The 26585-nt window shown below is 39.3% G+C and overlaps 1 protein-coding gene across 1 annotated transcript in view; it reads left to right on the forward strand.

Moving 5' to 3' along the window:
• The first annotated feature begins 8844 nt into the window (after nucleotides 1-8844).
• The window catches only part of GRIN2C (glutamate ionotropic receptor NMDA type subunit 2C), a 64999-nt gene continuing 47258 nt past the window's right edge, over nucleotides 8845-26585 (forward strand). The window contains exons 1-2 of the mRNA XM_063292926.1: nucleotides 8845-8903; nucleotides 18587-19010. Coding sequence (XP_063148996.1) covers nucleotides 8845-8903; nucleotides 18587-19010 — 483 coding nt within the window. The remainder of the gene's footprint in view (nucleotides 8904-18586; nucleotides 19011-26585) is intronic.

Raw genomic sequence — 26585 nt, forward strand, 5'->3', positions numbered from 1 at the left:
GATATTTTCAGCTAGAAGCCTTGGTTAGTAGTATCAGGCCAGAATTCTGCATATTAACACTGCAAAGATCTCAGAAGAAGTTGTTGTTCAGTCGTTAAGTTGTGTCTGACTCTTCGTGACCCATGAACCATAGCACTCCAGGCCTTCCTGTCCTCCACTGTCTGCCGGAGTTTACTCAAATTCATGTTCATTGCATCGGTGATGCTATCTAGCCATCTCATCCTCTGCCGTCCCCTTCTCCTTTTGCCTTCAGTCTTTCCCAGTATCAGGGTCTTTTCCAGTGCGTCCTCTCTTCGCATTAGGTGGCTGAAGAAGTGCTTTGCTTCAAAGGTTTGGCCGTACACCTCTTCAAAGCTGCTTCATGAAGCAACATGATCCCTTCATTTCTAAGGGGGAAGCAAAATGACCATGTTGCTTCATTCTGCTCTGCTTTGCAATCTCCTCAATCTTCTTTTGCAGAACTTGGAGAACTGTCTGAGAGGAGCCTGGCCTGGGTTCCCACGCTAGGCAACGTTGGCGATGCTGCAGGAGAAAGGAACAGTCATTAGGCTAGAGTATATTTCTTTTCTTTCTTTGTTATTTATGTAGTTTACTTTCAGCTTTTTAAAAAAAAAATCACAAATGCAAGCTGAGATGCATTTGTCAATTTTATCACTTGCTTACATTATTCACACAGACTGGTCTTGTCCTCACCATAGCCTTATCTGCCTGCTTAGTATTTCTTCTGTCTATTTTCAAAGAAAGGAGGAAATCAGATTGATTGATGATCTGAATGGATTCACTGGGAGACAGATCCTGGTTATGCTAAATAGGATGAATGCCCCCTGAAGCTGGGTATCGGTATATAGTTTGGCTCTGATCTATGAACACTATACTGTCAATGGCTGCTTCTCTGTGTGAAGAGCATCAATTAGCTTCCATTTGTGCTTCACAGAAACTAATCTCCATATTGTTCAAGAATCTGTTTCTGAAATTTGCATGGAGGTTCCAGTCCCAGATGACCTGCCTGCAATTTCCATTGCCCTCACCTGGAGGACTTCAGCTGCAGCAGCCTGTATTAAGGGGTGAGGAGGTCTGGGGCAAGTCCATCCCTGAGAACATCACACCCTTATTTTACTTTAGTTTGGTGTGGTGATACCTTGGTGCTCTGCATGGGTAGTGACATGCCCTGTCAGAAGGCAGAACTCTTTAGAAAGTGGAAAGAGGAAATCAGTTCAGCAGTGGGTACTGCAGTGAAAGTATGGCTTGGTTCTACTTTGTCCAAAGGACTGCAAAATGAGATTTCCTTGTTTTTTTCTGCTATAAGGACTGATCTGGTCTTAAAGCTCAGAAGTTTAAATTTTAAAAATGGTTTTCTGCCCAGAGACTGGAAATTGCATTGTTCCTCAATTACAGCCAGTGCAAAAGGGGCAACCTTCAGCAGGCTTGAAGGATTTTCTCAAAGCAAAGCCATTGAATAAATATGCACCACATCCTGCTGGGTCTAGTGCATTAAATCAACCAATTATTTTTTACATTTTAGTTTGGTACTTCTTCTGACTGACCAAAAAACAAATGCCAACAGCTACTTAATAATAATAATAATAATAATAATAATAATAATAATAATAATAATACAGCAGAATAGAAGGGAAAGAACTGGAGAAAATCACAAAATACAAAGACCTGCAAATAGAAGTAGGATGACTGTGGCAAAAGAGAACAAAGGTAGTACCCATAGTAATAGGCACCTTGGGTGCAATTCCAAACATCTGGAGCACAACTTGAATGCCATCGGCATTGACAAAATCATCAGTCAATTGCAAAAGGCAGCTTTACTTGGAACAGCTTACACTCTGCAATGATACCTTTAATATTATTAAACAACAACATCTGCCTATCCCAGGTCCTTGGGAAGGACCCGATAGGTGGACAAAAATGCCAAATCCAGTCTAAACATCTGGCTGACTGTGCGACCAACCATAATATATCATCCAGTTGATGTCAATTATTAGCAACCACTTAGACAGATATTCTCTAAAATGATCTGTCCCCAACCCCAGTCCTTCAGGACTTCCAATGGTGCACCCATTGCAGCCCTCCAAGGTGCTATATTTTTACTGTTACTACTACTACTACTAATGATAACATAGCAGTTTGGAGGGCTGCAGGGGTATGGAAGTGGTGCAGGATTTGGCTTTTCCTTTTTTGTTATTTGTTTTAAATAACAGTTGGTAATGAATTTAGACTCTACCCTGTGGTTCTTGCCTTCAGCCTCAAAGGTTAGGATAGAGATGTACAGTATTTTCCTATTTTGAGTATTCCTGATCAACCTAGCAACTCTTGAATTCTGCCATCTCATGGCCTTTTTGGTTAGCTTAGTACCTGGCTCTGTGCCAAGCAGAGGGAAAAAAAACTCCTGGATCCTTTGGATTCCAAGCAAAACAGGGCATTGAAAAGAAAACAAGGGAGACTGGTGCCTTCTTTAGGTACGTGCTTTGGAATCCCCCTGCCCCCACCAACATTTTCATGAAACTATAGTTAATTCCCCAGAACTATTGAACTGGCAAGGCTTGTTGCACCCAGGGACTGGGGGGGGAGGGGGAATGGGTCACTGTAGACCAGACTGCCATAAATGGCTCCTTCCATATAGCAGAGCTAACCTGGCGTTGAGCTAGTTGTGGTGCCACACTGTGGCTGAAGCATGAGGCAGGAATTCTAGTATCAACTCTGATGCATGAGAAAAGTAGTAGCAGTTGGGACAAATGCAGCCTTCAATATAGTTAAATGCCCTTGAGGAGAAATTAAAACAGGGAAATCATAGATGTAAGACTCTCTTGTCTTCTTTCTCTCCAGTTCTTGGGTAGTTGATGCCATATTCTTCATGAAATATTGATTGCAGAACTAAAAATACTTGAAATTTACTGCAAATGTGTAAGAGATTCTTTCTCCTATCAGGTTGGCTAGATGGAGACTGTGGTGTGTGTGTGTGTGTGTATTTGTAGTTTCTAGAACCATGAACTCCATCTCTGGTCGAACACCATGTCTTATTTTTATTTCTATTGGGATTAGGGAAATCTGGAAGGGGCTAGGACCTGATAGCCATCTCTAGTTCAAGAGCATTTGAGAGTGACACAAAGCAGCTGCAAGTAGTTCATACCTTTTCTTCCCTCCTCATTTTTGCAATCTAATACATTGGCCTAATCCCAACGTGATGATGAATTGAACCAATTTCTCATTGTCTCCGGTCATAACAGGGATGAATTGCTGTGGTCCAATAACCATACATGCAGATACACGCACAGAGCAACTGGTGGGAGAAATCTGTAAATCGGGAATAGGCAATTGGCCCCATTCCCTCCCTTGTTATGCAGACTAAATAGATAGATGGAAATATTCTAAGTGAAAATTGCTGAGATCCAACTGTTCTGAACAATGGAGAAATCCATTTCCAGAAAGCACTGGATTTAGAATTCAACACTTTTCTAACTTTTCAGTTAGAAATTATGTATGAGTGCATGAGCATAAGTATGAAGACATAGCGATCTCTCCTCCAATTTTTCATCTTGGTAATGACCCTGTGAGATAGATTACAGTCTAGCTCAAAACTATCCAGTGAGCTTCCAGAATGGTTGGTAGACTAGAATTTGAGACTCTCTAATCCTAATCCAATACTTTCACCAGTATACTACACTGGGTCTCAGTATAAAGGTTATATGTGCAGGCTGTAGCCATAATCAAGATCCTTGATTCTGCAGACAGATAGCCTCCTATATATGTGAGCTAAGGATGGGGGAATCATTGGACTGCAGGTTTAATCCAAATCAATGAGCATCTAAATGTCATGACAGTTGAGGGGGAAAAGGCGTAAAAGACACAGCATATGTAACTATGGTTCCCTGTTTCATATCTACTATCTATTTTTTTCAAAACACATGAAAGGACTTTCTCTGTAGTCAATATGTGCAGGGTTTAAACCATAGATTTGGATGAAATGCCATCTTCAAATCTTAGCTGAGATAAACATTTGAGTGATCAAGATCTTTCAGAGAAAGATAAAGCCTTTCATACAGGGAGAAATGCCATATGAACAGGCAGTTTTCAAATCAGATAGCTAACATAAATGGAGAAAACCTGATAATTCTGAGGAATCTTTACAATAAAGAAGATATTAATGTAAGAACTTGAATTTGGAGAAACCAATTCAGAATAGGGAAGGGAGTGAGACAAAGGTACATATTTTCCCTATGGCTATTTAATACAGTGAATATATTATAAAATTGGCAGGACTGAAAGATATGTGATAGCTGGAATCAATATTGGAAGCTGAAACACTGATAGTTTGAGATACACAGGTGACACTATTTTCTAAGCTGAAAGTAAGGAACGTATAAAATGGAAAGTGAATAACCCTTTGGGGGGAGATGGGCGGTGGCAAAATTTGATAAATAAATACATAAATAATCTGGGTTAATATCAGTTATTAGGCAAAAATAACAATAACCATCATGCTTCATGAACTTACATCAGACAGTGAAGATGTGATGGTGGTAGATAGTTTTGGTTTCTTGGGTTCAAAACTAAAGATGGACAATGTGAAGGATTAAACCTAGGGAGGAAAGCAATGACCAACTTATGGTAGGCAAGGTCACAAAGGAAAAGAATATTTCTGTGACAACAAAGATCAGAATAATTACTGCAATGATCTTTCCAATGGTAATGTATAGCTGTGAAAGCTGAAAAGAAACGGGAGGGAGGGAGGGAGGAAGGAAGGAGAAAGAAATATGCATTTGAATTATTGATTAGGAAATAGTTAATAAGAATTCCATTAACTCCAAGAAAAAACAGTTGGTTAGTCCTGAACCAAATAAAAGCAAACTGCTCCCTTGAAGTGATTATTAGCAAGTAGAAACTCATATACTTTGAGCATGTGATGTTAACAGATAACAGAACTAGAAAAAAATGAGAAACCTTGGCAAGATTCAAGAAATTAGGAGGGAGGACGAGCCTTAGGTTGGATAGATGGGATCAAAGAAGTCATAGGACTGTCCTTGGAGGAGCTACAGGATATCACTGGAGCCAGACTGGCGGCAGGTATTTGTCCATGCAGTTACCAGGAGTCAAACTTGACTCAATGGCAACTAATTAACTGTTTTATCTCAGGGCTTATTTCTGCCATCCTTTCCCTGATATATCAGAATGCTTTCTATGGGGGAAAAAAATAAAACAAATGATCAAATCCCCAATGAACTTCAGAGAGTCTTTACTGTCCTTCTCCACGGGGCCTGATCTATTGCATTAATTTTTCACCCTTCCGTGGTTCAGTTCTCATTAAGCATCTCTTGTTGACTGTGCACATGGCTACTACCTTCCTTCAAAGGTAGCTCTGCTCCTATTGCAACGAAGTACAGTGTTTTCTGGGTTTTCTGCACTGAGATGCACTGTTGCCTTTCCATGGGGACAGGCAACAAGTGACAGTGGTTGACTCCTGCTCTCTGAGCTGGATGCAAAAAACTATAATAACATCAGGTAAATCGACACTCATTATCCAAAGATGGCTAAGGTGATGAGAGCTGGGTGCCTTGCTTGAGCAGTCAAGGTGGCAAAGAGGAAGGCAAGTAGATCTGATCCACTCACCTGAAGATTCTCTTGTGCCTTTTTAAAGGTCTTTCTATTCAGCTATGTTGAATTGGGTTGAATTGGGCCATGTGCTCATTAGGTGCGTCACCAAGGATTTGATAATTCATCCTTTTAACTCATAACTCACAACAGAAGCTCACTATAAAATTCATAATGAAAGTGAACAACGTATGGGAGAGAAAGGAGGTTTAGACTGTGTCCACTGTGGACATATACACTTCCCCTGTGCCTACACCTGTTTCTGAGCATTGCCACCTCTTTCAGGTTAGAGACAGCTCCGGGCAAAGAATTCTGACCACTTACCCATTTCTTCTTCCTTAACATCGCCATAGCATGGATGGTTTTATGAGGGATAGGGCAAAAATTTGGAGGATATGGCTATTAATTGTGATGATACGGCCTAATAGAACCTCTAGTGTGGGAGGATGTTCATGTGTGTGCTCATGCTGATGCGATGTCTGTGACAGAAATGCACAAGCTGGGAAATGACTGTTATATAAATGCTGAACTAGATAATCCTCTGAGCTAAGCTCTTAATAGAGTTTAAATGATCTGAAGCATTGAAGAGGGTAGAGATAGTCTGACGGTCCTCTTTCATGGAGTGGGCATAGAAGAGGTAAAGGATATTTCGGGGTGGGGGAACCTGATCATTCCCTTCCTTCTGTGTTTGACTTCTAAAAAAAGAAACAACTGTTTATGTTATAAGCTCTCCCATCCTAAATATTTTTCTTATGAGCCCAATTGATTTTGATGGAGTGAACAATGCCATTGACACTGAATTAAATGTTCAGTTTATTAATTCAATTATAATTTAGGGTACATTGTAGGGATGATTGAGAATTCGTTTCTTTTCTTTTTAAAATATACAGAACCTATCAAAAGTGTAAATTTCTTTATGAATGGAACAGAAAAATCTTATGTTTTTAAAAGTGCAAATTTGGAAGAAAGGAAATAGAAGCATTGAAGCTGAGAACTTTGAGAGCTCTTAAGTGGCCTCTGGCCTATGCTCATGCTGCTTGACTCTCAGCTGGTTTAAGAAAATTCTGTCTGGACCGAGACGCCACGTCCTTGTTAATATGTTTTCTACTACAGATTAAGGTTACTATGGTAACTAATCATTTTGGCCGGGTGAAGAGGTTGAATTTAATTGTCCTCTTTTCGGATGTTAATTTTTGCACCTGGGGAGAAGAACTTGCCTGGACTTGTTTTAGTTTCAGTTTCCCTTCTGTGTAGGCATGTAGAGAGTTAAGCAGCTCTCATGGAGAGCCTGTAAATATGTTTGCTTTCTGTAAATAAAATTATTTTTATAGAAATGCCTGGTGTGTGACTTTTCTGATCTCTCCTGGGCCAAAGGCTTTCCTAGCAATCTGCCAACAGTTCTCCCACAGGACAACTGTCCTGCTACTATGTTCTCCCACCTTTGTGTTCCAAGAAAGCAATTGCCAATAGCTTTCCTTTCTATGGGCAGGTTTTACTGGACATGCACAATTGTATATATGTATGTATATGTGTGTGCATGTGCATAGATAGATAGATACATATATATGCACAAAATATATATATTCAAATTAAATTGAATTTATGCTACATTAAAACATCAACATGCACATACAACAACTAGCTTAACATAAAAAAAGTCCTTTCTTACTGCCTTGTTAGTCTCTAATCTAGATCTACCCTTATCAGTTAAATTATAATAATGCAGTGGTTATAACACTTGCCTTGCAAAGAGAAAGTTGCTGGTTTGAATCCTAACATAATATTTATTACTATTTTGTTTGATTGTAAGTGAACCATTTCATACTTTCTTCAGTCACTTGAGGTGAAAACCAAGAGGGGATGGAACTCTTTTACCTCAAGTGACTGGTGAAATGGTAAAATGATGCACAAGTGGTCTTAATAAAAGAAAAGCCCAGGGGAAAGTGAGCAAAAAAGATACTACTTTTAAAATATCTGCCAGGTTTCCAACCAGCAACCTTCTACTTACAAAGCAATTCTTACAAGCATTGTGCTATTATAGCATTACTGATAAAGATAACGTTAGTGCCTCTGAGCAGTTCTAAAAGATATTAGAGAACATGGAAACTATTGATTTAGCTGATGGGGCATTCCTGCCTCTGTTAAGTAGCCAATAAACTGCAGGGCTAGACTGCAATGAAGTAAAGCACACAAGAGCCAAAACAGACAGGAGTATTCAAGGTAACATAAGAGAGAAAAGAGTACTTTAATGCCACTACAGGAAAACACACCTGGGAGACACATCTGCAATTGGAGGAATTAAGTATAGAGCAATGTCATCTGTTCAGGCCCTTCAAAACTGTTTCTGGCCCATTCTGGTGAAGGAGCAACCAGGACTGTGGATAAGCCATTAGAGAAGAATCTGTTTGGGTTGCCACTCATTTGTCTTTTTCAGCGGCTGTTTATATTTTGAAGTTTCATTAATAAAAAGACAATTTTGTTATAAAGAGAGTTTGTCCATATATTTAATTGGCATAAGCCATTTCTCATAAGATGTACAATCAAATGGAAAATAATAAATTTAACATGAGTAATGGGATATGTCACCACTTGGTGATAGAGGACATGCTTTGCATGCAGAATGTTCCAAATTCCATTTCTGGCCTCTCTAACTAACTACATGGATCATAGCTAATAAGCCACCATGCCTCAGACCTTGAAGAACTGCTGCAAGTCTGAGTGGACAATATTGGTTGGTTTGATTCATAGGAGGAATTGTAAGTTATATGTTCTAAATTAATCAGTGAGAGGGTTCACTCATTATGCTAAGCCATAGTTTGTTTTAGTCATGGGTTTAGTGAATGAATCACAGTTGTCATCACAAATCCTAAACAATGGTGTATAGACCACAGCTAATCAAAAGCCAAGCAAACTGCATTATGTTCTAACACAATATGTGAACTATAGTTAATTTGATATGACATTTAATAAGTTTACAATTCTGTTCTTAAACCAGGGATAGAGAACCTGTGACCTCCAGATACTTCTGAGCTACAGAGGTTGTCATTCTTCATTTTTAGTCATGCTGGTTGGACTTGATGGGACTTGTGGTGTTGTAGCATCTGCAGGGTCACAGATTCTCATACTTGGCATAAATAATAAAATAATTAAAACTGCATGACCCTGTACTTACCAGTTATAGTAGGTAATCGTCCTATCCCTAACCACCTATGGCTGCAGATTCCCAGCAGTAATCAGGAGTGGGGTATGGCCTGGGCATACATAGTTAAGTATGTAGCTGAATGCTACAAATCTGTGCCCTACAGGTGAGTTGGACTGCAACTCTAATAATCCATGATATTGGGGCTGATGGGATGATGTCTGATTAATTGTGGGAACACCAGATTAGGATACATTGGAATAGCATGGAACACAATGTTCTAACGTCTTTGGCTTGCCAGTGGTTGAACAGTTAATATTAATATAGCAGAACCACCATTTAAAAATAAATGGGCAGATTAGAAAAATACTGAGTCTAAAGCAGGAGGCAATGGGCACTCAAGAAATGAGTAGGGGAAGAAGTGCCCAGCAAAAAAATGGTTGTAGCTAAAAAGTAGCAGCATGTCTGGAAACCCAGTTTTTAATTACAGCTGGTGTTTTTAAGAGTCCTGCAGACAGCAGATGTCTTGGGGTAAAGAAAAAGCAAAAAAGGAAGCCAATGTTTGTGAAAACAATACAGGTAGTCTGCGACTTATGACAATTTGTTTAACAGCCATTAGAAGTTATGACAGCCCTGAAGAAAGCAACTTACGACTGGTCCTCGCACTTATGACCGTTGCAATGTCCCCATGGTCACGTGATCAGAATTCGGGGGCTTGGCAACTGGCATGTATTTATGATGGTTGCAGCATCCTGGTGTCACATGATTGCCATTTACAACTTTCCCAGCGGGCTTCCAACAAGCAAAGTCAATGGGGGACGCTGGATTTGCTTAATGACCACATGATTTGCTTAACGACCGCAGCAAAAAAGGTTGTAAAATTGTATGGTATGGTAGAGACTGAAGGGAGGGACAGAAGGTGCTTGGAAGACCAGGATGGGCAGGCCAGTGGAATGTGCCATGCTGGGAGCTGTGGAAGGAAGCCTTGTCCTAAAGCCCTATGTGAATTTTATGCGGTGGTTTCATACGAACCCTGGAACCACCATAGAATTTCAAGCTGTAGTTCTGATACAGAGACGTTCCTGGAATGCTATGGTTTTGTTATGGGCTTGAAACAAAATATTTTCTCCATTTCATTCACACCTCTACTTAAAAGTCTTTGGTGAGGGACTTTATCAAACTTTTAGCATGGAGATAGGTCACGTGTATGTGTTACTTGGAAGCAGGTTTGATTCAAACCTTCTCAAGACATTTCAAAATAAAAAGTAAATTACACATTGGACTGGTCATCTATTGTTGGAATTCAGGTTTGGAGGCACCAGCTATTTCTACCTATAAAACTATTGATCACTAGGAGCAATAAATGTAGAGATAATTACTAGAGGGACTCCACACATTTATCACTTTTTGTTGTCTAAAAGACTTGCTTTGGATGTCACTGTGAAATGTGCCTCCTATTGGTTTGACTGATATCCTTAGGGCTGCCTTCACTTCCTTCTTCTCTTAGTTCAATTCCCATTTCTGTTCTGTCTCTGACTTGTGCAATTTAAAGACTGACTGGGTCTTTTTCTCCATAAGCACACTATAGACTCTTAGTGGTAGACAGCCTTAAATAATTTAGGCTTTCCTATCACCATGTTATTTCCTAAATACAACTTAGTCTTCATTTCTCTTTCACTCAAGCAGCTGTCTCAAGAATAATACACTCCTAACTTTGGTACTTCTCTGCCTGCATTCTTTCACCTGCTCAATTAGCTATCCGCTAGAGCAGTTAGAAGGCTACGTGACCCCAGGCATTGATTTCGTATTGTGTGTGAATCAGGCCAGCCACTGTAATTCAGTAAACCTACATTCATCAACCTTTGAAGATCCAAATAGCTCCTCTTAATTTTCTAGCATGCGTTTTTATGAAGTTAGTGCTGCTGCTATAACCTTAGATTAAGCTGCAATCCAAAATTTTTAGTCAAGCCCATCGTTTGATGAAAGAAGGCTTTTCAGCTGCTGGTTGACAGAGAACGTGTACCCTTGTGGCTTAACAGGTGGAGCCTGAAAGGACTAGTTACCTAAGGTGGAAAGGCCTCTGCTCCACACTATACCACTGCCAGCTTCTACCATCTTGACCTGAGTGAGGTCAACACAGCAAGTAAGGCACTTGTGGGTGATACAATCAGGAAGGCTGCCTGAGCCACAGCAGCACAGGCAATGTCTATGGCCATCTTGCCTGCAATGCATCACACTGAGGACCCACTGAAAGTGAGCCATGTGGGTGCAGCCTGCCTCCAACAAATCCATCACTTGAGGTAAAGGATTCCCTTTGCTTTATCAGTGGGCCAGCTCTTAGGAGACTATTCAGTGCAGATTTAGGACAGACCTATATATTATGATTCTTACAGGAAACACTGACCTTAATGCTGTTATTTTCTGCAGCAAGTATGTAATGCAAAGGTACAAAAAAGCAGGTTGATGTCCAGGACCATCTCAGAATTCTACGGCTGTTAGTTAGATTGGAAAGTCAAAAAACATCCTGGATAAAAGCGAAATGAAATCACTTCTCTATTGTTGCCAGTAAAATTGCATGGATGCATTTTCAGAGGTCAAATGGACTTAAGGATGTCTTCTTACATGTACATGCCTGTAAGATTCCCAGATTCAGGTACATGTATGTGCGTATATATCTATATACTACTAAAACTCTTGTGTCTGTTTGATATTTTGTAACCTTTAACTGGGCAAAACAGTGTGTCATAGGCCAAAATTTTTTGAACCAAGTTACCTCAAATCGGCTAACTTAGAGAACGCATCCAAAATCCTGGACCTGTGATTCCTGTGGAATAGAATAGAAATTTGGCAAAATTTATAAAACATTTTATGACATAAAAAATTATCATTAAACATTTTATGACATAATACACAATGTCATAAAACATTTCCTGTGCTCAACGCCTGATGTTTGACTGTGCTATACAGTTCAACACTGGCTACTTTCAAGACAGATACATCTCTGAACGTCTCCCTGAATTTTTAAGAACTTTTCAAGGACATTAGAAGCTCTGCCATTGTTGAAGGCATTGAGGAATCTGGTAAGGAAGTATCTCTGAAACGATGACCCAACTGGTCATGAGTTGTCTTGTATATACACACACACACAAGCATGTTTATGCATTTGATGTAGGAAACACTACTGTAAGATTGCTGCTTCCCCACAACAATCACAACTCTCAGTTGCAGTACCTCCATGTGAATTGCTTAGGATCAGGGCCCTGGACTAGCTGAAGAATCTCTTCGCAAACTTGTTTATATTTTGTGCATCCATGATTGGCAGCTTTAAGTGCTGCATTCTCCGAAGTCATTAAACCTAATTTCTTTCCCTTAAAGTGCCTTAATTTTTTTTTATTATTATTGCTGCTGCTTAATCTTTCAGTTGATGGAGTTGAAGGTGTCTATCAGGCTGTGAAATACATATACCCAGGCATACAAAACTGAAAGGAAGACAGGCTGTGCTGTGTCAGCCAACACCCTGGGAAACATGGGAGGAAGGGAAGGGGAAGAGGAGAGATTATAGTCCTCCATAGCCTCACTTCGAAGGATGTAAAATTGCACAAGGGCATGGAGACACTGAACTCCTTGGAAGCAAAGGGCAGGTGTGGAAAGGAGGAGGAGATATAAGAGGGAAATATAAATGCATGCAAGGAAGGAAGGAAGGAAGGAAGGAAGGAAGGAAGGAAGGGTAAATCTATTATTTGAAACTGAATACTTCAATTACAGCGACAAGCAAAATATGTTCATATGTCACACTGTTAAGATACAGCCACCTTTATTTGTCTGTGTTTGTTGGGATGAAAGGATGCCTGGATCCTATCAGTAAAACATGGAGCAACTTAACTTCCTTTATAATAAAAACTCAGGGTCCCTAGTCCTTGCAGAGGAAAGTTTTGAGATATACGGTACATATTCTTTCTGTTGTTTCAAATGATGGCTTTAGAGAAGACACTGACCTCACACTGTTTTTTTCCCAGACTAAAATCAATTTGCTCAATTTTTACCAGATTTGATGGTGGATATATAGTAGTTGTTTGTGTTAGTGGGATTTGAGTTGTCCATATACAGAATTCAGAAGTGTTTATCTTTTGTCTTTCTTTGAACTTCAGCAAGATATGCTTTTCCATTGACTTTTCCCCTCTGATTACACTATTCTTTCCTGTCACTTTTGAGTTCTACTATCAGCCTAGATTTCTTCATGCTTTCCAGATAGGTGCCAGCTGAAAGAAACAATTGTCTAATTTCTCAACTTTCTTCCTAGTCCTTCTTGATTACCCCCAACATCCATTTAGCACTTTTCATTTCAGCAATTGCCCTGCATTTTCTCATTTTTTCTGTAGCAGGTACTACTGCGTTTCATACAGTTTCACCAGATTATACTTTTCTAAGTTCAGAAGAGGTGAAAACAGTTTCTTAGGCTGAGAAATAGGAAGAGTGGGAGAATTTTCAATTCTTCCTTGGGGTTAAGGACTAGAAAGATAGGGTGGAAGGAAACATGAAGGCTAGCTTGTTGCTCTGAGATAACTGTAGCAGCCTGGGGCAGAGGGTCAGCATGTTGAAATGGCACGATGACCACACCATGGACCAGACTCTGGAAAGAGACAGACTCAAATCTCAATTGGCCAGGAAGCTAATCACTCTCATTAGCCTAACCGGAGTCACAGAACTGTTGTGAGGATAAAATCTATTTGTGTCTCTAGGAAGAAGAAAACTGTGCAAACCGTCTTGGGAGAGAGGATATAAAAATTGATGCATTGACATCTTATCTAACACTGTTCAGATTAATCAAGTTATTAAGGGACCCAGCTAGTAACCAAGAACAGAAAAGAAAAACCGTGCTAGAGAGACCTTTGGTGGATCCTTTGAAACAAGTCAAAGCAGCGTGTTTACCACCTACAACATGTATACTAGTTAGATTTTGCTGCTTACTTTGTGGAAGACATTTTAATTTCCCAACAGGAGTATCTTATTTCTTCCACTCAAGCCATAAAGCATTTGTGACTAGCGTCAAGTGAAGATTTTAATACTGTACATGCCCCAGAAGTTTAATAACTTTTACTATAATTCCATCATGTTTCATGGGTACCAGAATTTACTGATATAATGGACAGACGACCATTTTATGGTACCCACCTCTGTTAAAGCACTTGCAAGCTATTTAGTCTTACACTTCATTATTTTCCTTAGTAGGTATTTGCCTTAGAAAGGAGGAATCATATGTAGATGCTACTGTGGTTTAGAACATTTAAATTCAGCAATACAGTCATTTAATTTCTATTTTCAGAAAACACATAACTGTAATATAAAATTGATCTTGCCAGCAAATATGGTTCCCTTGCAAAATTCTGACTGTATTTGCTCTATATATTTGTATTAAGGGCTGCTGAAATGTTTCTTGGTAACCTAATGTGGATGGCAGATGGAAATAACCGGAGGACCAAATCCAACCAGAACTGACATCTATGTCCAATGAAATGGGAATAAGGTACATTGAAAACAAGTTCAGCCTCTCACTTTCTTCACCCATTCCAGGCCTCTCCCTACCTGATAGACACTAAGAGTAATCAGGTTATTCAACCATAAATCATGCAGATGTTTGATCCAATCCAGCATCTTTTCCCAGGTTTTCTTCTGATCGAAAGGACTACAAACATGTAGAGTTTTAAAAAATGATATCTGGGATAATCCAGAAGCCAGCAGCGCTGATGGATTTAATGGAGGGCCAGCCTTACCATGAAGCAAAGTGAGGCAGTTATATGGGTGACAGGTATGTATGTTTGTGGTCAGCTGGTTTAATATTATATCTTTGGTTTCAAAGTTCGTGATATTAGTTGCCTTGGGCATCTAGGAAACATGCTAAAAAAAGAGAATGTAATATAGTGCTCTGTATTTCCAGCAAAATTTTAAAAAAACAAGAATATATGCTGCAAGATGGCAATATAGTAAAGATTACTATGATTTATTACTGTAAGTTATAATCTTCTCTCTCTGAAATAGCAGGTCACTTTACCTAATTCCAGCCCAATGGAATATAGGAAGGAAATAACAACAACAACAACAACAAAAAGAGTACTGATTTGAACAGTAGGAATGTAAATAATTTTCAGGAGAGAAAAATAATAAGGGATGCAATAAAAGAAGGGCACAGAGGGGCATGTTGTTTGAAAATTAAAACAAAGAATTATAAACTCTTTAAGTATTTCAGAAGCAAGAAATAGTTGGACAATGGGATAACAAGGGAACACATGGATTATAAATGAAAATGACATAGAATTGGCCCAAACTTATCTTTCCCTTCCTCTCAGCACACACAATGTCTGCATGGTTTTTCCCACCACCGTCACACTCCCTGCACTGTGCCTGCCTAGGGCCCCGGCAAGTTGCCCACAAATCTTCTTAGCCCATGACCAACAACGCCTGCCTATGTGTGCTCCTATTTTGCTCTCCTTGCCCCCCAGAACAACCTAGTTATCTTCCTGGGCTCCCTGCACGGCCCACCTGCTTCAGCCCCCTAATATTTTCCTTCTTCCAATTTTGTTTAATTAAATACTGTTTATTTTCACTGTACACCACCAAGAGTCACATTGTTTCAGCTGGGGGCCATATCAACACTTGAAAAAGGAAATAAATACAGATAAATAAATTACTAAGATATACATTCATTTAAAACCGTTACTGATGATTACTGAATTCATCAGATAATAATGTAAAACTGCTACTGTGTTGAGGGAAGTATGCAAATTGTCTCAATGTAACAGAGGTGTCCTTGTGGTCAAGAAATGTGGGAACCAGTAATCCAGATACAGGACCCTGGTATCTCTCTGAGTGTGGCACACCCGTTGGAGATGACTGTTCCTTTATCTGCTTCGTGTAGGAGAAGTTTAGTTATCGACCATCAGAACATAATCCTGGTTCCTAGACCATTGTTCTCTTGTTGTTGGGCTCTTACATTCTTATCTCTACTAAGGGAGAAATATAATTCAGCAAAAGGGGCTGCATTTGATCTGAACATTCCCACTGTTGGGAACTCAAATGCCCTGCTCTTCCACCTACACAGAAAAAGAGGGGGACATGCCAGTGTACTGTGTATTTACCTGGTGACAATATTTCCTTTCAGAGGTGCTGTCACTGAGACAAATAAAGAATTACTGTCTTTTACCTTAAATATGTACCCTTTGTTCAGTGTACAGAGAATCAGGCAATTTCTCCTCAAGTTCTTTGCATTGGGTGTGGTGAGGGAGAGAGGAAAGGCTTCACTACCGTACTAGAAGTATCATAGAATGTACATATAAATTACTAAAAAGTAATTCCTTCTTGTACTGTTCTAATTGTTTAACTATTTTTATGATTGTTAGCTGCCCAGACTCATTGGTCTGAGATGGGCGGCTATATAAATAAATAAATAAAATAAAATAAAATAAAATAAAAGCCAGGATAAGAACAGCGAATGAAAATGAACCGCTTGGTAGTTGTCAGACAGAATACAAAGAAATAATGCATGAGCTGAAGCTGACTGCAAGTGTTCAACAAGGAAGAGAGATGGGTTTGTGAATATGTAGGAAAATGGTACAACAAGGAAGCACCGAGACTGGCTGCTGAGTGGCAATAGAGGGAACTACTCTGTTGAGAGAAGTGAAAGGTTTCAAAGTTAGGAAAAGAGGGGCTAAGCTTTTTTGTGTTCAGCGGCATTGGCTTTTGTGAAAGAAATTGAATAAAACATTAGGAAAATACATGCAGATGTTCACTGTTGCAGCAGGTTTTGAATTCTTTCCTTTATGTCATAGCTGTTCCCAGAGTTCTGTGACTTCCCCATCGTTGAGTGCTGCAGTGCTGTTCCTGTTTGTGTGTGTGTGTGTGTGTCTGAGAGAGAGAGAGAGAGAGAGAATAGGGTAGCAGCCTAAATGGAGGAAAGGGAGCAGATTAGTCAGCCTGATTTCTGCTCTTTTTAATGGGGGGGATAATGAAGTGGGTAAAACTTTATTGTGAGAGAAGCCTTTTATGTGCAACCATTATAAGCCATTCTCTATTTAACTATATAAACAGGCACAGCTTAGTTTCTGAAAAACAAACCTGTTCACGTGTTGCTCATTGGGAATCCTTTCACAGGTCATCTGAATAACAATGTGAGACTTTCTCCAGAAGGAAACTACAGCTAGCTCTATTCAACCATTTAGGAAAAAAAGACTAAAAGTTCTTGTTGTATAGATGGACCTCAGACAATACAGAAACAGAACCAGCCCCACTTGATCAATTAAAAAAAAAAAAGCTCCCCCAATTTTATCAGCTTACAAAAATGTTATCAGGTCTAACCTAGCCAGACAAAAATAAGGCAGACAGACAGAAAGAAATACAAAAGAGATGGGGAGGGATAGAGAGATACAACTGCTTTACCCACTAGACTCCAGCCTCACCTACTGACTCTCCAAAGAAAATTTCTGGTCAGTAAAAGATGAATGTTGTGCCAAACATTTATTCTGCATTTTCCCCCTTTCTCATTAGATGTGATGGATTATTTTTCCCCAAAGAAAAGAACTTTATGAAATAGAAGAATAGAATTTTATGAAATTGTTTTAGGAGGAAGTGGGATTGTGGCAATTATATTAGTTATGTGGTGGCCACATAATGCATTAAAGTGTTTAATGATACTGATTCTGTATCTGTTGGACTGTAGTTTGGCATCCTGCACTTCACCACAACAGATCTCCTCTCATGGGCCTTCTCTGGATTACAAAGTGTGGGCAGCTGTAAGGCTGTTCAAGAGAAGCATAACAGAAAATACCAGGAACAAGAATTATACCCTTTGACACCTTTCAACAATAAAAGAAGCTCAAAAGTATCACAAACTGGAACTACATCTGAAGTTCAAAGCACAGTGAGAAAGTGATAGCCTCTTCAACAGGCAAAGACAATTTCAGGAAACAAATTTGGTACAATCTTAGCCAAAATATGAGAAGGGAGAGGGAATTGAGGGGGCATTAGGAGCAGTAATGGTATGTTGTATAAAAGGTGGATGTAGAATAGGATGGTGGAGTACAGAATGGCAAGAGGTCCTCCACATTCATAGAACAAAAGCTAAGCCTTAGTAAGGATGAATGATGGACAATAAGGAAGAGTAGAAATGGGGGAGGGGTCCCCGATGATCAGGTGACATGTTTAACTATAGAGCAGGAATGGATGAGGCAAGTGGTCTTGGAGTGGAGAGAATGAGAGTCAGTAGGGTTGAAATACTAGATAGGTTAAATGTTGGACTAGGAGTGGGAATACCAAGGTTCACCTCATCCATGAAAGCTCTCTGGGTAACTCTGGACCAGACACTCTCTCTCGCTCCAACTGACCTCACAGAATTGGTGTTGTAAGGATAAAATGAGGGGACATCCTCATGGAAGACCTCAAGAATGGAGAAAAAGTGGAGTATCAGTCTCAGAAGCAAACAAAAGAAAAAAAATGATACCACTATTGCTCAGTAGCATTTGGTAGAATCTGTTTTTCTATAACTCAGGGCTACTTCACACATTATATATTCTTACATGCCTACTTAAGATTCCACCTCCTAAGTCTAAAGACAAAACTCTAAGTGTCAGAGAAGAAACAGTGTTCAATGTTGAAAAGTCATATATCACAGGGATATGCTTATCAGAGAGCTGTGGTTGGCCCTCTGGGCCCAGTATGCTAAGAGGCACACTCAGGTTTCTTGAAGTACAGCGTGTGAAATCGTTCTCCAAAATCCAACTAGTAAAACACATCTTTTGTGCTTTCCTCCCATTCCTCCATTGGATGCTTTCCATAATTTATCTTTGTTCTGACTTGCAGGGGCTTCTTGGTGGCCATGGACAGAACACTGGCAAACACCCTAGTGCTGTCTGTGATGCTGGGCTGTTCAGCTGCCCTAATGGATACTTTGGTGCCAAACTCCAGGGAACCTGTGGTAAACGTGGCTGTGGTTTTCAGCAGCTCTTCATACTCTCTCCATATCCGGAGCCGACTGACATACCAGAGCTTCCTGGACATGCCTTTAGAGATCCATCCAGTCACCGTGGTGGTCAATGACACTAACCCCAGCACACTCTTGACTCAAATCTGTGACATGCTCTCCAGCACAAAAATCCATGGAATTGTCTTTGAGGACAATATTGGTACAGAAGCTGTGGCACAGATTCTTGATTTCATCTCATCCCAGACCTATGTACCTATCATTAGTATCAGTGGAGGATCTGCCGTAGTCCTTACACCTAAGGTGAAATTTCTCTGTTATTCTGGGAAATTGGGCTGGAATGGGTCTGTACATTATTCTCAAATACCTCATATGTATTCATTTATTTACCTCCTGTCACAATTTTGTACAAGACCATTCAGGATATAAGTTCTCTTAACTTAAACAGTGGTATAATTCTGTTGCAGTAAACAACCAACAGCAATGGTTGTCCACAAAGAGTCTGGCCTTTTAAAACAATACTGAATTTGGTTTCATCTAGACCTGGGTCATCCAAGACAATTAAAACCTGCAGATGCAAGTGCAAACTTGAACTAGACTCACTAGTTAGTCAACTGTGCTGCAAGACAAAGCTTGGCAAGGGAAGCTGACTACAAAAGATTAAGCAAAGACCAGGGAAGACAGCCAACCAGGGTTGATGCAAGCTCCAGACATGTATTATGCAAGAGGTTAAGTACATTTGGCTAGGGAACCAGCTCTGAAGGCCATGCTAGGAGTTTCAGAGCAAGGATTTAGTGAGTCCAAAAGGGATGTTGTTTTGGGAATGCTCTCTTGAATGCTGGCTGCCTTGATGGTGCTGCATATACTATACTGCTACTCATTGATGAAAAATCCATGATCATGTTGTTATGCTTAGTGCTCAATTATTTAGAACTATTTCTACTTAGAGTCACACCTTGCAGTTACAGCAGTTCCTCTTCTCATTCAAGGGGCTTCTTTTAAGGATGCCAACATTTTTAATGAACCAGCTCTTGTGCCTATAACCACAGTTAAATGAATAGGAATTTAGAATGGAAAGGAATTGGGAAAACTCTCCCATCCTCTCTACCAGTAAGAAAGGAGCAAGAGCAAGACCTTGGGATTTTACTTGGAAGGCAAGTTTGGTTGGGTTCTAATGTGTTCCCAAATCAGAGCAAAGATCAGTGAGGAGAAATTTGGAGATTCTGATATGAATTAAGATTTGGAGGTATATTTCTGAGTGGTTGAACAACAGTCTCTTCACCTTGCTGGCCATGAGCTACTGTCCAACAGGTGTCCTGGTGAACACCAGGTTTACCAAAAGGCTGAGATGGGAAGTCATCACTGCAAAGGACTTATGCTTCCCCATTCAGAATTTTTAAGAGCAGGCATGGGAACTTCTTGGCCTCTGGTTCTGGTATGTCCATAAGAAGGAGAATATTTCTTTTCTTCTTTTCTAAAGATGTCTAGAAGTGCTGGTAATAATATTAATGGCAATCTCTATAGTTAAAAAAAATTAGAAAAATAAGGATCTTGAAGAAAAATGTATGGAAAATAAAAAAGCAATTAAACAGCATTAAGATAAAAATCCTTCAACCATTAAGTTGATCAATGAATCATTAAGCACAAGTAAACTAGTCCTTGGATGAGCAACCCAGGGAGAACATTTCATTTGAATTGCAGTTGGGATTGCAACTAAAAAAAATTCCTTTTTATCTACCAGTTGAGGAGGGATACCTAGAAAGAATAATTTAGCAGTCAGGTTTGTATGGGAGCAGGCAGTCCCTTCGGACCTCAGGGACCCATGTTCAGAAGCTCTGGCTTCTTATCAGACAGGATTGCTACAGTCCAAGTTGCCTGCTTGGGATCTACTAGGTATCTACAGCAAAGTTAATTCAGCAAGTAGCTTTGCTAAATGATTCCTGACCTGCAAACACCTCTGGTTCAATGACCCCCCCACCCCGCCCTTTGCTCCTGCTCCCCAGATGCCACATCCTGGAACCTATCTAAATAAGTTGTTTGGATTCCTTTTTGGGAGTTGCAGTTGTGGTGGTGAACGTGGACTTATTATTAATATATATGTACATCTCTTTGTAGGTGTAGGTGATTTGGGAATCCTAAACATAACCTGTATTGTGAACAGTTTACATAAGCTATTTAAAATGTAGCTCTTGATTCTCAGAATGTGGTGAAATCTATCCTTTAAACACTGCTGCACTCCATGTAAGCTAAGCCAAGCCATAGCCTTTATGTCTGACTTCCTTCCTTCCTTCCTTCCTTCCTTCCTTCCTTCCTTCCTTCCTTCCTTCCTTCCTTCCTTCCTTCCTTCCTTCCCCAGTATCTTGATCATCAGTTCACCAGATCATTCAGAATTCTTACAATATATACATAGAAACCTAATGTTTTTGACTAGCAGTCAACCAGTGTTCAGCATTCCTTGAAAGCTGCTAAAACTACCATAGCAAGAAAATGGAAATTAATAAATCTTACACAATTATGGCATGCCGTGTGATAACCTTTTATGTTGCTGAAACAGGCATAAAACTAGACTATGTTAATTTACAGGAATGGAGGAAAGTACAGCCAAAGACTTGTCAATAGGTAACATCTGTTTATTGATTTGTGGATCAAATCTTCTAAATAAGGACCAGCAAGCGATTCAGTCTTTTTGTTGAGTTTCAACTGTAAGAAAAGCCTAGTAGGAAAACAGGCAAAATAGATTCCTTCTGTACTGTTGGGATGCAGCTCAAGTTGGCAAGTGCAAAATCCTGTCCCATGTTTCATCCTGGACAAGCAGTACTTGTGTCTTAAATCACTAGCTCAGGGCACATGCAACTACATTGCAGAGACTGCTGTATGGCACTCTGGATTTTTACAGATGGGCGATGCACTTGGGTAATTATTTTTAGCTTGCTCACCTGTCACAAGTGTCAGTGGTGGTTACTGTCATCTCCTCACAGGAAAATAGGTAAAGTTTTTCTGTGCCTTGTTAGTAACCAGCACAATGTGGTTTTATTTGTCTAAGAATTACCTGGATTATTTTGTGTGATACTTATCTAAAGGCAGAAGAGCCCATTCAGACATGATTAGAAATAATGAGGATATTCTTGAACCTGTTTCTCTGGCTAGGCCATGTCCCTGTTAATAATCATTCCCATATCAGCAAGTGGCTCATAAAATAATATATGGGGTTGTGCAGAGGTGACTAATAATAAGTTCTTGCTCTCCAGTCAAAAAAAGCTTTAGGCTATTGAAAGGAAATTTCTACCTGGAAGCAATTCATCCATAGCAGCCCAACTTGGATGGAGGTGATGTGTTTGTGGCAGTAAGGGGTAGGAATATTTGCTATACTCTCCATTACTCTAAAGGAACAAGCTTGCTGCGTGGAAGCAGAGAATGCACCAGCCTTATTCAATTTGTTATCTTCCACGTTAGGCTTCAGTTTAGATATGTTAGATTTCAATTCCCATAAGTAACCAGCCAGCATCGGTAACAGGCTGAAGTAATCTACACCACAGAAAGTCACCAGTTTCTTAGCAGCTGGTCATGTTCATTAACTCAGTGGATCTTTGTTTTGGAGATAGTTACACAGTTCCTTCTTGGGGGTCTTCCTTCTCATGTCCCACTTTACAAAAACGTTTGGTAGAAACATGCCACATGTTGTTGATGGATTCTGAATGGAGTATGCTGTATTATGTAGTCATGAATATGTTTCTGTGGCTAGTCATTTTGGAAAAGAAACGGGAAGTCAGCACAAAGATTACCAATTTGGGAAATGCCCCAACGTTATACTCCATAAGCATATGATATAAGCTGAACCAGAATCATCAATATCTCCTTTACTTTATTTAATAACATAAAAGTGGGAATGCTAAAGAGTTTTGCATTAAGAAAAGATTACATGGGCGTCTGAATGTTTTATGACTCTTATACATTACTTTGCACCTATTCATTGCTCAGTCCTCATTTCTCTGTTCTTTGTTTTGGTACCAGAGATGGGTAAGGAACGGAGAATATTGGCTAAGCCATAGGAGGGAGAAGAACTTAGTATTCCTTTCCATCATGATTCTGTTATTCTTAAGCATCCTCAAAATTGTCTCTCTCTCTGTGTGTATAATGGGGCAGGTATATGATAAAAATGTAACAGCCACAATCTATGGTAACCTATTGTGGCTTAGGGATAAGTACTATCTCACTGAAGCATTAGCCATAGTGCTTTCCATGGTACTGATTGCTGATCCTCTTGACTTCCTCAAGGTATTTTTGTTGACATGTCCATATCCATGAGGAAGACTTTTGGTATGCTATGAGAACAAGGGTTTTATAAAGCTTGGGGATTGCTGTAGTACTGATGACTCTGCTACTAATCCCTGTAAAGACTTGTGAATATTTGGGTTGGTTGGGGGATTTTGGCGGGCAATATGGCTGTATTGATGGTATGTAGAGGATCGGAGTCAGGGAGACTTTTGTTCTGCATAGTCTTGGAGAGAAATGATCCATTTCTTCTCTTCTAAGCAGACTGTATTGCAGCTTATCATACTTTTCTCTAGGCATGCTAGCAAGTTATTTATTTATTTATTTATTTATCTAATTTGTCCCTGCCCATCTCCTCCCATCGGGGGACTCTGGGCGGTTTACAACAATCAATTAAAAACAACAACCATAAAATACACAGTATAAAAATACAATAATAAATAATATAAATAAAGGTAAAAATAAAGAATCCAAGTGGCGAAAGAATCTAAAACAGCCCAAGTGTGGGAGGAGTGGTCTATAGCAACCATTCCCATGTAGATCTATTCCCCTCTCCACCCCAAGCGAGGCGGCAGAACCAGGTCTTCAGACTCTTCCAAAAGGCCAGGAGCGATGGGGCCAGTCTCACCTCCGGGGGCAGCATGTTCCACATATATAATCCAAGTGATGCCTTTTACTAGAGATGGGCAGAATTCAGGCTTACAGGATTTACTCTGAGATATTTGCTGGTTCATTGACAGACAGCAAGTGTTTGCATAATAGCTTGCTGAGGCATGTTAAGGAATGAAATGTTTGATTTAAGTCTTGCAGAGACTTAGGCACTTGAAATTAAGAAAGGCTAAATAGGACTCTGAGCGTATATTCAATCCTGGAATGTGTTTTCATGGCCAGAGCTGAGCTCTTTGTCTTTTCAGTTGAAAATCCACTCCTGTTTTGCTACAACTTCCCTTTGCTTCATCATTCAGAGAGAGTGAAACATATTTATGATTAAGCTTTTTAAAAAATGCTTTGCTTCCAAAGATCACATGGAGCATGGCTATTGATATTAGGATGTCAATGGGGGGAGGGGGAACCTCTTCACCCTTTGGGGTGGGTGAATCTTTTAAGTGCTTGAAAGGGACGAAATGGTGCCTTAAGCCATCTCTTTGGTCCTGTAAACCAACTGCCAAGTGGGAAAAATTGGATCATGTTTTGTTGCTTATCTGGGGTTTAAAGGAGATGAAATAAGTGCCTCTAGTCTCCCTTAAAATCCTCAGATAGCCACCAAAAAGTAGGCTTACCTACTCTGAGAATATTCTCAGGGCCATCAAAGTGGTGTTGAGGAACTGCATGTGGCCAATGCTTTAAGCAGCTATGCACTAGATCCTGAGGGGCCTTCTACCTATCCCACAGTTTACATGGATCTACTGTCCATGCTTATAAGGGAAAGATTAATAGGTTTATGAGCAAAAGGAAAAGACAGTATCAGATACAAGTTAGACTTTTAAATATTTGCATCTATTCCATATTAGGAAAGAGAGAAAAAAAAAAAGAACCCAGGCTTAGTTTGATACCACCACCTCCACTACCCCAGCTAAACTGGGATGTAGAGTCTTCTCTTGTCACCAAAAGTAATTCTTAGAGTTTCTTAGGAAAGCTATGATATAATACCATTCAAAATGTATATAAAATTAGCTGATTTTGTGTGTATGTGTGTGTTTGTGAGAGAGAGAGACTAGGCTTTGCCAGTCTATGGGAGATGCAATTTCAGACTCTGTTTTTCATGATCATTTCACTCAAGTATTGTGATAATAATTATGTCACTTATTTAAACATCATCAATGTTGTGATGAATTGGTTGTGTTCACAAAACAGGCTTAACTAGGCCAGTTGCAAAGCAAGTGGCTACATTTGCTTAACATGACAAGCTTTGCTAGTTTTAGCCATTCTGTGTGCTTATCTCTGTGTGTGAATGGTTAATGGGGGTAAACCCAAGTCATTTGGTCAATTTATGGTTCAATGTATTATGGAAAACCAGAAAATGGGATTATTCAGTAACCAGGTTAAGTGGATTGTGTTTAAGTGTCTGTGCTTAGATTCCACTCGAATCTGTATTTGCCCATAGTTAGGAAGGTAAAATGTTCTCTAGGCCATAAAATGGCCCTCATATACTCACGAACTGAATTAGAACTTTCATTGCTATCTGGATTTTATTTTATATTTTTTATCTTGTATTTATATTTATATTTAATGCATTATTTATGGTTTTATTGTATTTTAAATCTTTTACCTTTATTGTAAACCTCCTCTGGGGGAGGTGGGCAGTGGCAAAATTTGATGAATAAATAAATAAATTTAGGTAGATGCATCAGTAGATCCCATTAAGGTACTACTGCTATCTACTACTATCTACCTATGCATGGAATCTGCACTATACTGAGAGCTGAAGATTATATAGACATGCTTTATCTCAAGTCTGATTATGAGTCCAGGTAGCTCAAGATTATCTACACTGCTTGATAGCAGACCAGTGGGATTTTTTATGAGCTCATCTATGTAGAGCTGCCAAGGAGTGAATCTTGGTGTTTTTGTCATGCAAGATGTATACAATACTGCTGACCTATGTATATACCTTCCTTAAGGAAGATGGCTGCTATTCCAAACCAGTAATTTAATTTTATTGGAGCGCTTATTTTTAAAGGAATAATCTTCAGGGTCTTAGGTGGCCTGCATTTGATTACAGCAATATGTTTTGTTCATATTCATCACCTTCATTGCTAAATTAATTCTGATATTATAGAACAATGGCACTTTCCTCTTCTGAAGAAATGTCCTGTTTTTTTCTGCAAGAACAATTTATTTCTTCTACTGTCTCAGGTTCCAGGGCAGGTTATCTCTACCTTCACTGCCAATTTATTTCACACCAAATCTTCGTTTTCTAATGATTCATCTTGCTGGGATTGTTTTAGAACTTTTTAAAAGTATATTTGGAGATTACAGCAAATTGCTCTGAAAAGTTGTTGGAACTTCCTTTTGAGTTTCTGAAAATTTATTTTATTTATTTATTTTATTTATTTTATTTGTCCCCGCCCATCTCCTCCCATTGGGGGACTCTGGGCAGTTTACAACAATCAATTAAAACAACAATCATAAAATCTACAGTATAAAATTACAATAATAAATAATATAAATAAGAGTAAAAATAACAAAAGCATATCCTCCCCCTCCCCCCCATATTCTAAATGATTAAAAGATCAATGTGTTACTATTAAGAAAAGGCTAGATTAGTTTCAACAGGGTAATTTAGTAAAAAAAGATGGATTCTAGGAAGGGACCACAGTGGATACTTTTGTGTGTGTGTGTTTTAAGATTGTAGAATTTAATATATGGAACAATACATCAAGGATAAGGATTAATACACTATCTTGGCTGATTGGTTAAGAAAACTATTAAAATATGATAAATGTTCTCTGTTCAGAATGTTACACTGAACATTCTTAAGTTTGTGAAGAAAGAATGAAGGTTCATGTTTTGTTTAAAGACTGTGGTATATTTCATTGCTTTGCAAAATGAAATATTTCAAACATGATGTGGTGGCTTATTCAGTAGCGCAAAGTTCAGGAAAAA

This window comes from Candoia aspera, chromosome 2, assembly GCF_035149785.1.
Source record: "Candoia aspera isolate rCanAsp1 chromosome 2, rCanAsp1.hap2, whole genome shotgun sequence".
Taxonomy (NCBI): Eukaryota; Metazoa; Chordata; class Lepidosauria; order Squamata; family Boidae; genus Candoia; species Candoia aspera.